Genomic DNA, 14,500 nt, shown 5'->3' on the forward strand with positions numbered 1-14,500 from the left:
TACATATACCCAAGTCGCACAGAGGACCAACATGCACAGAGAGCTCCATGCATGCAGGAGTATCCCATTCACATCTACAATGGGCAACGATCAGTGTTTGCAAGGGATTCCCCTTTGTGCATGCATTCAACAACTAATGGAAGAGAACATGGCGGCCCTTGCACACGGGGAGTTGTGCATGTCTTGGCGCCCCTGTAGAAGGTTATAGGTCTGTCCAAGCTTCGTCCGTCAATGTCTAAAAATCCGACTAAAGTTACTCCTGCCCAACTAATCAGAGTGACAAGCCCCATCTCCTTCTCACCTAAAGAACTTCCATCATGTAAGGATGACCTGATGTTATATTATAATAGTACCATAAAAGAAGTAATTACAGTGATAAATGATATGCAATGTAAATAAGAATTTAAATGATTTAAAGATGACAAGAGCTGGTAAAGGGAAGTCACACGGGTGTGGTATTTTATGTGCCTTTTGTCCTTACTTTTTCAGTTTATTTTGTGGTTAAGTGTCTATATCTTATTGTTCTGTTTGTTTGTAAGTACGCCTAAATAAAATGTTTAATAATAATAATAAGAAGAAGAAGAAGAAGAAGAACTTCCATCCCTTCCTTCAAAAGCACAAAGAAAATTGTGCAAATCCAGGTATGTTAGAAGCTGGCATGGTGTAGGGGGTTGGATTGAGCATTAGGATTTTGATCTGGGTTCAAATCTCTGCTCAATCATACTGGGAGACACGACTAGTCACCACCCTCGAGTCTAGCCCAGCCCACCAGAGGAAGGGCCATAGCTCAGCGGTAGACCACATGCCTTGCATGCAAAACAGCCAGATTCAATCCTTGACATCTCCAGTTAAAAGGATCACAGGTAGCTTGTGATGGGGAAGACCTCTCTGTGCCTGAGAGCCTGGAGCACTGCTGCTAGAAGAACAGTAGCTTGCACTGAGCTAGACAGATAACCTGACCTAGCATAAGGCTGTTTCCTATGTTTCTAAGGAGCTTTGTTTCCGCATAGCAGCTGGGTTGTTGTCTTTTCTCAAAGCCTGTCTACAGAGAAGCTCTTGTAAGGTTACATAATTAGCACCCAAACATCTGATATTTTTTTTGTAAAGCCCTGAACTGCATCTAAAAGTAGGCTGTTCGCAGAAGCAGTCTGCACAGTAGGTTTTGCAAATCCCACTTGCTCAAGAATATACAAGGCGCTTGGCACACACAAGAAGTGTAGGTGCTTATCGTAATTAATATCTAGAGGAACTGTAATTCTGCATGGGAGGGAGCCTTACATTCGCCCACCTGAGCTTTTGGAAAGCTCATCTTAAGTCTCCGATCATGTTCAATAAACTAGCTTAATGAATGTCCCTCCTCCATACTTGTAGCTCTTCCGACAAAATCACACACACAATCCTTTTCTTTTCAAGCCAACGTACTCAGAAAGTGCAGAAAGCCCCTTTCCACCCAGGGGCCTAAATTTCATCAACACCACCCACTACCCCCACCCTGGTTTTCTGGTTTATCCCATCACCAAGGGGGTTTGCTGACCAGTTTTCCGGAGTGGAAAGTCGTCTCTGCTGTCGTAAGTGCCGAGTAAAGGTAGTTTACAAGAGGGTGGTGTTCCTGGGCTTCCTGTCTGGGGAGGGGAACTCTGGTCCAATGAGGTATGATGAGCCCCCCTGTGGAAACAGAGAAAGAAGTTGAACAAATTACAATGGCGCAGACCAATAGGATCTTATGAAGTAGCAGAGACAACAGACTTCTTCTTCTATGTCCTGCTCCTTTTTTTCCATCCAGGACGGACAGCTCAACTTATCGTAACTTGCTATTTAAAACAGCAGCAGCAGCAGCTACAGATTGAAAAAGGCAGATAAGAACAACAGAGTTCTCGGTGTTATAAGGGCACAAATACAAATATGCCCAGTCATTTTGCAACCATTTGCCTTGTCAACAATGCAAATGTTTCCACTCACTTATAATTCAACCTGCTCTCGCTCGCTCTCATCTATCTATCTATCTATCTATCTATCTATCTATCTATCCAGAGCCAAGTCAGGAAGTGAGAAAACAGCAGTTTACAGCAGCCCAAATCAGTTGTCTTCAATCCAAGCACTGACATTATTTTGTAGCATTCAGAATCTTCAGTCTGGAAACACCCGCAGAAAACTAAGTTTGGGTTCTGTAAAGGGGTGGGGTGGCTGTTTCCCTAGAGAGCTGGCATGTCAGCAGTGGAATTTGGCTATCTCTTGGAATGGTTAGGCTACACCTCATTATGTATACCTGAAAATAACAAGAAAAACTACAAAGCTTGCTCTCTCTCTACAACCTGCGACTCCGCTGCTTTTCCATTCAGCGTGATTAAGGCGCCTATGACATGAGAAAGCTCACACCCTCCTACTACAACCAATGTAAGAACCGCCCAATAAAATACAGCTTTCCCCCATATTTTCAATCTTCCATGACTCCCCACCACTGAAAGTCTTCCAAAAGTATACATCTGAGCATTTTGCATAAATGTTTATTTGGACTGGCTTTTAAAAAAACAGGCTTTGGGGACGTTTTGATTTGCTACGTTATGGTACAAAGTATTTTATACCTTAATGGCTTATCTTACTTGATCAGCAAGGTTTCTTTTGATGGGGCAGAGTGGAAATGCAACCAATAAAATTAACAAGAAGAGAGGCCAGGAGTGCGAATAGAGATAGCATTTCTTTGTCTTTCTGCCATCCATAAAGTTGACAACAGTCAACTCAGGATTCTATTCCTGAATGTAGGTTAAAGGGACTTGGGGGGGGGGGTGACCCAAGAGGTGAGATAAGAATATCCACTGTGAGTGACTGGGAGGGTGGGGGAAAGGATAATGATCCATCTGTGATCTGTTCTAAGCAGGCTAAATGGATTACTGCTCTAAGCATCCATGGTCCAGGAAATTCAGTGGGTTATCAGTAGGCAGAATTTGCAGGTGGAATAAGTCAGAGGGCAAGCAAGGCCTAGGGGAGAGAGGGCAGGATGGGGTCAGTCTTATAGGTCAGGGTGGGGAAACTGAAAAGCGTGTGACTCCCTGCTGCTGCCAACACCACTATCAAGAATGGTGAGGACTCAAGGGAAGGATAGAGCCAGACAGAGGGAAGCTCAGAATGATTCATTTGCTCCCTGTGGCCACCGTCACATGCTGACAGCTTCTAGGGACATATTCAGGAGAAGAAAGGAGTAAACCCTACACAAATCTGGAGTGCAGTCCCTAAGGCAGTTGGATGGTGTCTTGTATGCCTCCTTCCGGCAATTCCTGCGGTCGAGTTGGCGCCCAACGTATTGCTCTGCTTTCCTTTGGACCACATCAGCAAGGTCGAAAGGGGGTCTTGTCATCTGGGCAGCACAGGACCTCCACAAACTGCCTAGGCTTGCACCCCGGGGAGGTCATTTTGGTGCTGGTAACACAGCAAAAACAATACAGGAGCCAGCAATTATGAGTAACCGGTCTCTGCAACCATAGGAGGCGCTGTGGTTGGTTCTCCAGCAGTTTGACTTCACTCCTGGAGACACACACTTCACTGTATCTCAAGACAGATGGATGCCAACAAACTCCCAGGGAGTTTATGGATGCTTCATGCTTTGATAGTTACATGGCTAAATTCAAGACCAGCAGCCCCACAACTGACTCATTACAGCATTTGGATTAATATATAACCCTTTTGGTGTCCCCAATGTCCCTTGACGCCAGCACCACACAGGCCCATTTCTCACCGAGGTGTTTCCCTCAAACCTGCTCACTTCCTTGGCCCCCAAACCCACTCTCTTGTCTGTGGTACTCTCTGTGAAACAACCACCTGAGACAGAAACTTTCATTAGCAGGTATCCTTAAGGGGAGGGCTTAGAGGCAAGCAAAGTCATAACTTAGAGCAGCTGGGTTGGGAACTGAGCTATCATCCCTGTGACGAAATTGATGGTTCTCTCGAGAAATTCAACTTGGCTGGTGGCTACACAGTTTACGATGAGGATGTTCTGACGCCTTCCAGAAGAGGAAGCACGCTGGTGCCTCACATTTCCTGTTCCCCCACATCTCTGCACTGCCCGAAATAGAATACGTGCCTTTGTGTTCGCACGCCTGCATAAACACACACACACACAAACAAACCTGGCTTGGAGTGGAGGCGGGATGTGAAAATTCTATTCTGGGCAATGGACAATGGAGAGAGAGAGAGAGAGAGAGAGAGAGAGAAGCAGATGTGCTCCATCACATCTAAATCAGCTCTTGGAGAGACAACAGGAGCAGCTCACTAACAGAAGAGCAGCACTGTTGCGATCAGACCAGAGGCCTATCTAGCCCTGCATGTTGTTTCCTGCACTGGCCAGCCAGAGGCTTCTAGGAAGCCCAGAAGCAAGGCATTAATGCAATTGCCCTCTCCTGCTGCTATTCCACAGCGGCATGAATTCATAGGCAGGGTGGTACCATACAGGAATCATGACAAGCAGCCATTGATAGCCTGACCCTCCACAAATTTATCTCAACCCCCCCCCCTTTTAAAGCTCTTTAAGATAAGATAACTGAAGTTCTATGCACAAGATTACTCCTTTAAAAAGCAAGGCCATCTATTACACCCTTGGTTCCATTTACTAAGGGTGCATGCTGAATAATATTTAAGTTAGCCCTTAGCATAACATTGTACTCTCAATCAGGGTAACTACTGGATGGTCAAAGGCTCGCTCTATCCACCCACTACTATCCGCCGAGGAAAAGAAACATGCAAGCCCCCTAGACACACACACACCAGTCAAATTTTTGGCAAAGTGGAGACAGATGCGTGGAAGGAAAAGGGAGTCTCCCATATGCTGAAACACAGACTTTGCGCCTTCTCTCTTGAGATTACTACATCCGTTCCAGTGGTAAAATCTCATCCCACCGATGTCCTGTCCTAGACCCGGCATGAATGCCCAGAGGCAAAGGTGGTAAGACCTACCAGCATTTGGGGTGCTGAGGGAGGGAATGGTTCAAGCCGCCTGCTGTTGCTGGCTCTTTAGACTTGCTGAGAAGAAACTCCTGAAGTTTCAGCTTCACTTCGGTACTGGCAATGGCACCTGTGGAAAGAGTTAGGAAAACACTCGTGGATAAACCCTTCTGGGACTTTCTATCCCAGAAACCATGATTCATTAGACTAAGAATGACAGTTGTGCTTGTGCACACAAAACTGTGGTTTAATCTCTGACTACCAAGCATTTGCCTTTAATTTCCTGGTTTCTAGTTGGAGAATAAACCACAGTTTCCCAGTTTTGATGTAGTGAGAAACTATGGTTGGACAAGCCTCTGAAACGCTGCATTGTGGCACATGAGAAGAGGAGGAGGCAGCCTGCAGGCACACGTCTTTGTTCTTGGTCTAATAAACCATGGTTTATTGACCCAGCAGAAGAAAGTATGGCCTACCAGTATGAAAGACTCCTTAAATTCCAGAATTAATCCCAGAGCTATCCAACTTCCACACTGCACTCTCCACAAGTGCAAGGTATATATCCCCATGGCAATGGTAGTGACCAGCACACTATTCCCCACAATGCAATGCTTCACTACAGCACTGTATTCTGGAATAACTGCCCTTCTCACCTCACCCTCCAGGCTGCCCTTTTGTTTGCAATACTCTCCACCTCAATCAAGCACATGATTGAAAAAACACACCTCTCCTTTGCCATAGGTGGGGATTGTCTATGCGGCTGTGTCACTGAGGTGTCCCCGGAAAGCTCCACTGTTGTTTATTTATTTGTCAAAACTCCAATCTAAGGGCCAAATCAGATGCATCGATGGCTTCTTGTGAACCAGCCATATTCAAAATATAAATATGTATCACAGACAGAGCAGCATTCTGAATAGATTCTTAAGCAGCCACGCTAATTTTCACCTCTTCAAGCAAGACTGTTTGAGGGTCCTCCTAAATGAACCTTGGGAACCGCAGGTTTGTGAGGCTGCTATAAATTCCATTGCAGAAATTCACAACCCTCTTCATTAAAACCACAGTTCAAAGGGCTTTTGCATGGGGGTGACTGGCCCTTCATTCAACAATTCCTAAGGCATATGGAGGCATGGAAGCTAAATACCAAGAACAAACACAGTTGGTCTCTAAGGTGCTACTGAAAAGAATTTTCTATTTTGTTTCGACTTTTAGAATTGTTCACTTATACCAGTTAGCAGGGGTTTTTTCCCCCAGCCAGAACTCACCAGAACTCAGTTCTGACACCTCTCAGGTGGGCGCCATTGCCATTCTAAGAGAAGAAGATGGGCATTCATGGTGAGTTCTGGCAATTTTAACTGTACAGTGGTGCCCCGCTAGACGAATGCCTCGCTAGACGGAAAACTCGCTAGACGAACGGCATTCGTCTAGCGGAAGCCGCCCCGCAAGACGAAAAAGTCAATGGGGCTGCTTCGCAAGACGAAAAATGTTCGTCTTTTTTTTCCCCGTTTAGCGGAGCACGGCTGTCATTGCCGCTTCGCTAGACGAAAAAACCGCTAGACGAAAAAATTCGCAGAACGAATTATTTTCGTCTAGCGGGGCACCACTGTATTTTATTCTTTCTACTGTGCTGCTTCTGGGGTGGGAAAGTGTGAAAATGCTTTAGCTCCCTTCCAGCTCCATCCTCCAAGTCCTCAGCATACCAAGTCTAACCAACGCAACTCGATACAAATACAAATACATATATATATATTTATTACTCTCTTTGCTCTTCTCCTTGTTGCGTAAAATAAGTAGCTGCTGCTCCAGCCGCTGCTTCTCCAGCTCTTCCTGCCGCTGCTGTTCTCGCTTACGCTGCTGCTCCAGTTCTTGTTGGCGTTTTGCTGCCAGCATCTCCTGCTGTTGCTGCAGAGGGGAGATGGGGGAGGGAGTTAGTGGGGCTGCAGGGGGGGGCGCGTGTTTGTCCCCCACCCTTGCCAGCCTTCGCATGCAAAACCCAGGCGTAAACATGTGCAATCTTTTGATGCAGACTTCCAACTTCATAATACCGTAGTCCAGGGGCTTTCTACGGAGCCTTGCTGACGCCTCTGCAAAAGAGGCCTTCGAAATTCTGCTCATTCCCACTTGAGCCAATCCAATCACTCGGGTCTTCTTCCCCTGAGGCTCTGCCTCCTGTGCTAAGAACAGGGCCTTCTCCGTAGTGGCGCCTCTACGCCCTTCTATAGGAAATCCATTTTGTTCCTTTGCACCCTGGTTTTTGGAAGCTCAGCACGCGCACTGCTTTCTCAAGAGGGTGTTTTGGTTTAGTGGCAGTTGATTTCACAGGCCGCCGGTGCTGGAATCCCTCTTGCACAATCGTTATTAGCTATTTTATTGCCTGCTTGTTATAGGCTGTGGGAGGAATTCAACATGGAGCCGATTTTGCCACCAGTACAAGCATTTCCGCTTGCCAAACAGAACCATCTCCCCTCCCTTCTCACTGCATGCTGTTCTGGGGGTTCTCCCACAGAGCTGATCTGGGGAGGGGGTGTAGAGGGGGTAGGAAGCCCCATTGCACTAGCAGGACTCATTGTGCCAGCTCTTGTTGTGCAACTGTTTTGTTGAACCCGGCCCTTTTCTGCTTTGTTTACTGCTGTCAGCTGCCTTTGCTAGGCAGAAAGGCAAAATATAAATGTTGCAAAACCAACAGATCAATTAAAACTTAAATAAAAATAAGCATCCTATCCTGGGAAGGTTCCAAGTTATTCTTGTGCTGTTTTCTCCTGGGCTTTCTCCCCCCCCCTTTTTTTTTTCTTCTTCTTTTTAAAAAAGAATTAACAGCTGCAAGAAAGTGGGAGGATTCCAGATCAGGACTGTGGGACACAAGTAGAGTTGGTTGGATCTTACCCCCCCCCCACACACACACCTGATTTTTCCTGCCAAATTCCTCTTCCCCCTCCCTGGCTGCTGTTTGCTCCCATAGGTGCCAATTGCAATGGCACTTTTGGAAGCAAATAACAGTTTCAACGCAGGGGGAGAATTTGGCACTGAAATGATGCAGGGGGGTGAAAGGGGGGAGATTGGGGACTTTGTGCAAATTGGGGACTTTGTGCAGTTGCTCTCTCTTATGAAGAACAAGCTGAGGGGAGACAATCAAATGGTAAACAAAACATCTGTTCCAAGCCCGAGAACTAAGAGGACGGGTATATATTATTATTATTTTTTTAAAAAAAAACCCTCAAAGGAAGTGAAATCAAAGTTGAAAAGGTGCCATGATGGACGAATAAGTGGTTTTATGCACACAATCAGACTTAACCTCTGACAAAAACTAAGTAAGTTGGGATGAGGTGGTGTGGGACAATGGCTTGAGACAAAACGAGCTGCACATTGTCCCGACCCCAGAAGCTAGCATGCTCAGGCAGTACATAATGCTGATGACTTTTGTATTGGTCAAAGGCCTGGAAACGATGCCTTATGAGGAACGGCTTAGGGAGCTGGGTATGTTTAGCCTGGAGAAGAGGCGGTTAAGGGGTGATATGATAGCCATGTTCAAATATATAAAAGGATGTCATATAGAGGAGGGTGAAAGGTTGTTTTCTGCTGCTCCAGAGAAGCAGACACGGGGCAATGGATTCAAACTACAAGAAAGAAGATTCCACCTAAACATTAGGAAGAACTTCCTGACAGTGAGAGCTGTTCAACAGTGGAATTTGCTGCCAAGGAGTGTGGTGGAGTCTCCTTCTTTGGAGGTCTTTAAGCAGAGGTTTGACAGCCATCTGTCAGGAATGCTTTGATGGTGTTTCCTGCTTGGCAGGGGGTTGGACTGGATGGCCCTTGTGGTCTCTTCCAACTCTATGATTCTATGATTCTATGATTATACAGCACTAATTTTCAAGTTTGAGCAGTAGGCCACGGAGCACAACATTAGTTGGGAGGATTTGTTCAGACATAATGCTAAACCAAGTTTAGCGTTATGAGAATGAGCCTGAGAGAGCCTCAGACTGCCTGGACTGTTAACGATGGCTTGAAGCCGAGTTGCTTCGACAAACCATGGTTAAAACTAAGCAAAGTCCCTGTTGGGACATAACCATTGTTAGTTTAAAAACCAGGGGGTTCCTACATTCCTCCTCGTGGCCAAATCAGAGGAGAGGGAAGAATGCAAGCCTGAAGGCTTACGTAGGCTCGTTCTCACAGCGCTAGACTAGGGCTTATTGTTACCACCACACAAAGGCTGCGTGTTAGTCACCGCTTTCCAAGTCTGAAGCTCAGAAACCATTGATTCAGCTCTGGTTGCAAGGCATGATTCCCCCCGCCCCCCCTTTAATGCTCCTTCAAGTATGAAAGCGGTGTGCGTGATTCATCGTTTCTAGTAATCTGTATTCTCGAGCATAGGCAAAACGCAATATACAACAAATGAATGAACGTAACGTAAGAACTTAAGAACAGCCTGCTGAGTCAAGCCACGGGCCCATCTAATCCGGCATCCTGTTCTCATAGTGGCCAACCTGATGATGCCTGTGGGAAACCACAAGAGCACTCTCCCCTCTCGTGGCTTCCAGCAACTGGTATTGAGAAGCACTGCTGCTTCCAACTGTTGGAGGCGGGGCATAGCCATTGTGGCTAGTAGCCATCAACAGCTCTCCTTCTCCGTGAACCTGTCCAATCCTCCTTTAAAGGCATCTCCAAGCTGGTGGCCATCACTGCCTCCTAGGGGAGCAGGTTCCATATTTCGACTATCAGTCCTAAATCTTCCAACATTTAGCTTCCTTGGAGGATGTCCATGAGTTTTAGTTTCCACTTTCTCCCTGCCATGCATCATTCTATAAACTTTTACTACATTGCCTCTTACTCGCCTTTTCTCTAAACTAAAACGTTCCAAACTGCTGCTGCTTCCTAGGAGAGCCGCTCCATTACCACCCACATTCCAGGGGATCATTTGGGTGGCCCCACCCCCAAGTCTATACAACTGGTGGCCATTTATTATACCAACTGCTTGGCAACCCACAAGGGTACCTTGGAAGACATACTGCAAGCCGCAAACGAAAGGCAATAAAATCACCTAAGATGCAACAATCGAATACTAACAGCGCTAATACTAAACAGGGGAAGTAGAGACAAGCAACATAGATATGTGGCAGCAAGGCCCCTTCCTCAGAACCCTTAGCCCCCATCCTCTACAGCTAACCAGCATCCCTTCAGGTGTTGTGTGGACTCCAACTCCCATCAGCCCCAGGCCAAGGATGCTGGGAGTTGTAGTCCAGCGCACACCGACCGTGTCAATACAATAGCAACCGAAGCAGCAACAAATCACAGCACCTGCCCATCAGAAACTAGGGGAAGCTTTTCAATTCGGAAGAGTCTTGAGCAGGTAAGCTTGATTTCAATTTATGCAAGCTGCCTTGAATGGGGATTCAGAAAGGCAGGGTAGAAACCTTACAAATAAATGAATAGCAAACACTGCAAACTTGGTTAGGGAGGCAGCACAAAGTGAGGGGGGGAGAGAAATACCACAGCCACTGGCTTCAGCCCTTCCCCCACCCCAACCAGCCTGTGGCCCTTGGCAGGCTACCCTGAGGGAAATGTGGCCCTCGAAGGGAAATGGAAAGGTTTCCCACCCACATTCCAGCAGAGCCCGCTGGTACACCTGGGCTTTAGTGGAGAAACAGAGCCATTGGTATGCAGGAGTGGTTCTCACTATGTGGTACGCAGTCCCTGGTGCTGTGCCCCAACATTTCCACCTGAAAGGATTTCTGCAGGGCTGGGGCCCCTGGGAGAGATGCTCCCATTCAGAATGGGCGGCGCTGAGCGAGGCGTCCGGACTACGTGGCCGAGAATCTTCCCGAGTTCACCTCCAGATTACCTTGAGGTGCTTCTGCAACTGGACTTCGTGCTGCCGCGTGAGGTGCTCATGCTGTTTCTGAAACTCGGCAAAGAGCAGCTGCTTCTGCAAATGTTGCTGCTGCTTCAGGGCCAGCAGTTCCTGCTGCAGCTGCTGCTCCCGGACGGCTGGGTCCACAGCGGGCACGCTGGGCCGGGCATCCATCCGCAAGTCCACCGGGCTGGTGCTGCTGCTGCTGCTGTTGCAAGAGCTCTGCATCACCACAGGAAGTACCGGTTTCAAGTCCACAGCTGGGGATGAGAGAGAGAAGAAGAGGGACAATGGCTGCAGCGGTTCAATCTCTACACAACAATGAGGGCTGAGATCATGGGGTGGCAGTGGCGGCAGTGTGTGTGTTGTTTTTCAAGGGAGCAAATAGAGGGCACTTCTGTCCAACCAGATACACGCAGCCTGCCCAACCATTTCATGCACTCCGGAAGCCAAAAAAATGATTTGCCAGCTGTCACGATCTAGGCCAGGTATCTCCAACCTTTTCAGACCTAGAACCCACTTTTAACCAAAGCATGCATTTGGCGACCCATTTCTTAAATCTTTTACCCTAAATGTTCACATGGTGGTAATCAGTGCTTTTTTTTTTCAAGGGGGCTGCGCCGGTACTGCGTACCCTTGAGTACCCCCAGAAGAAAACCTCTGGTCATAGTGCTCCTGTCACAACCCACCTCATAGCAGGCCACAACCCATTGGGGACCCCCCCCCAATCAGCTGGAGCCCAGTGATCTAGGCTGCTCTAGTGCTGTGGAAAGTTCTAATAAACATAATGCCTATAGCATTACATTCCAGCATGGAGTGCTCTTGTTCAAGTTTCCAGACTGCTGCAAGTTGTAGTTCAGAACTTCTGGAGGGTAGCAGGTTGGAGGACTGCTGGTGCATTATTTACTCTTAAATGTGGTAAGCCAGATTTTGGAAACTCTCTTGCTTATTCTGCTTGAGTGGAGCCCTGGACCTCTGCTCTAATGGCATGACAGCAGGAGTTTTCCTCCTGGTTACTTCTGCTGCCACTGCTCAGGTCAACAAGAGGCATTTCTTGGCTTAGAAACATCGGACGGAAGCAAGCTAGGACGCTGTGGGGCCTTCTCCACGGACATCTCTACCAGCATCTCCCTTTTTAAAGCAAAGTACTGCCATGACCTTTAGGCACCTGGCCCATCCAATGCCAGGGTATGCGCCTGTTTCAGCTGCTACACCTGAACTGCCTTAGTCCGTCCAAACATCAACTAAGGCTGCCAAGGCCGTGCATCTGCCTGCACAGCACCGATCATGCTGTGTGGACCTTTACCAGCTGAAGAACCGCTACAGAGGAGGAGAAGGAAGTCCCAGGTGACTGGGGGTGGGGGACAACATTTCAGGAGGAAGCTTTCAAAAGCTAGTGTGTGCCCACAAGCCAGCCACATCTCAACCCACAGGGCAAGGAAGTATCCGGGGGGGGGGGGAATGATGGGATGCCATCCATGTGGAGAGTGAAGGCTGCACTCAACCACCTCAAGTTATGTGGAATGTCAGAGATCGGCACCGGTGAGGCCCCCAGAATGTGCCGGCTTCAGAAACCGCACGCTCTACGCACGAGTAAAGAGAGGCGCCACGCAGCAATGCTTGTTTTCAAACCCGGGACTAATCTGGCGTGCACCTAGCTGTGTTTTAGTCAGGGTACACTGGAGCTTATCCTTGGAAACTAGTCCCCAGTGCTGTGATTCAGCCCTGAAGGACTGTGAACAAAAGTGTGCCGCTTGGCAGGTGCGAAGCGCCCTTCCATCACAGCAAGCCCGCAATCATCTGGGATAAAGTGGAAGGCTTTCCAAACAGATGGTACAGATCTTTAGGACTCGGTACCTCTTTCTTTCCCTTTCCTTTTTTGGGGGGTGGGGGGTGGGGGAGAAGCACCGTCACAAAGCAGTGCCTCTGTGGCATTTTCCAATCTTGCGCAGGCCTTTCCACCCTCCCCCCGAATCACCACCGCTCCTGCCGCCACCATTCTTCTGTCCCAGGCACACCAGATCTGAGTCACCCGCAGCCGTTTTTCTGGCACACTGTGAATGAACAAGGCCTTCTGTGACTCATCATTTGCGTACCCTCCGCTTCCACTCCTTTGCAGGCTGTTGTAAAAAAGCATGCGCTGTTTATTTCTTTTTAATATGAAGTCACACGTGCGTGCTTGTGAGTGTGCGCGCGTACATGACATGGGGCCCCAGCCCCACCTCCAATTATGACACTCATACACGCGCCCCCACCCCCGGCAAGCCATTCCACCCTCCCCCAGAAGAAGGAGCAAGAAACCGGCACTGCAGCAAGGGTTAAGTAAGGAGCCTCTGCAACAAGCAGCTGACAAACCATTTCACCAAGCAAAACCCTCCTCCTCCTCCTCCTTTTCTGGGGTTCTGTCATAATTATAAACAGAAGGGTGGGGAGGAGGGGAGGGGAGGGGGAGAAAGCCACAAAAGACGGCAAAGAAGTCAGGGGCTAAATATAGAGGAAGCCAAACAACAGCTGCTTCGCAGAAAGGAGGGGGAGGGAGAAAGAGTGGCAGTCAACAGAGGTGAGAAAGGCAGCATGGGGGAAAAGAGGGGAGGAAGAAAAGGAAACCCGGGGATTAATGAATGCTTGTTCTCACATGTTAGCATTTATTTAGATTCTGAACCAACCCTGCAAAGCAAAATAGAAAGAGGGATGGGGGGGGTGAAGACGGGGAGGCAGGTACAGTACCAAACTTACGAAACAATGAGGGGGGGAAGCAGAACACCCCTACTTGATACTGAACTAGAAGGTTTGTTCCTGAAGAGTAGAAATGTTCAAAAGCCCAATGCATTCTGGTAAGCGTCTTCCTTTCAAGGGCTCCTGCTGCAATATGAGCTCGTATGTACACAAGGGGGACACAGGAGGGAAGAGTCCTGTTTGTGTGTCTCCCATGGGCACCTGGTGGTTGGCCACTGTGAGAACAGGATTGGACCACTGGCCAATCCAGCAGGGCTCTTTCTTACATTCTTATGAACCTATTCCCCACCCCCACCCCACCCCTGGACACTGCAAGCTTGCAGCAGCAACAACAGCAAAAGGCACAGCATCACACAGCATACACTCTCTTCTTTGCTTTTATTCCACATCTCTCAAGGCTGATCCAAAGCTTTTGGGTCTCTCCACTAACGCTGGCTTGCTTACACCCCGTCAATTTTTGCTATTTGATCTGTTTCCTGGTTACAGCAAGCCAAGCGAAGCACTTGCTGTGGGGGCAACAAGGTGGTCTGAAGTGTGGAAGATCTGCGATTTTTGCCTCACAGCAAGTGGATTGGACTCGACAGCCCTTTTGTCTATCCTCCTCTGAAATTAAGTTCTGTGCCAAGAGTGAGAGAAAACAGGGGTGTGTGTGTTGTGTGTGTGTGTGTGTGTGTAGGGAAATCGAAGTTTGCAGGGAGCCAGTAAACAAGGCTAGAAGCATGCACCCAATAATATTTAGCAAGATAAAAAGGAGGGAGGGGAAAAGAGAGTGGGGTGGATAAAAGAGTGCCCTATGTCCAGGAACTTTTGCAGAACAACACACTGGCAGGACCTCTATCAGCTGGCCCTAGTGACTGTGTTGACACTGTGACATTCAGCATGAGCCCCATGCGTAAAACACTCAGATGACCCAGTTCAGCCAAGATAATTTGACGCAAAAATCAATGGTCTTTATCTCCTTATCCAGGCTCTGCTGTGGCAATGGCAGGCCCT

The 14,500-nt window shown here is 48.0% G+C and overlaps 1 protein-coding gene across 1 annotated transcript in view; it reads right to left on the bottom strand.

Moving 5' to 3' along the window:
• HDAC5 (histone deacetylase 5) overlaps nt 1-14,500 on the bottom strand; it is a 79,752-nt gene that overhangs the window by 42,910 nt on the left and 22,342 nt on the right. The window contains 4 exon segments of the mRNA XM_033171183.1: nt 1,535-1,665; nt 4,945-5,062; nt 6,684-6,828; nt 10,763-11,031. Of these exon segments, the coding sequence (XP_033027074.1) occupies nt 1,535-1,665; nt 4,945-5,062; nt 6,684-6,828; nt 10,763-11,031 (663 nt within the window).

This window comes from Lacerta agilis, chromosome 14, assembly GCF_009819535.1.
Source record: "Lacerta agilis isolate rLacAgi1 chromosome 14, rLacAgi1.pri, whole genome shotgun sequence".
Taxonomy (NCBI): domain Eukaryota; kingdom Metazoa; phylum Chordata; class Lepidosauria; order Squamata; family Lacertidae; genus Lacerta; species Lacerta agilis.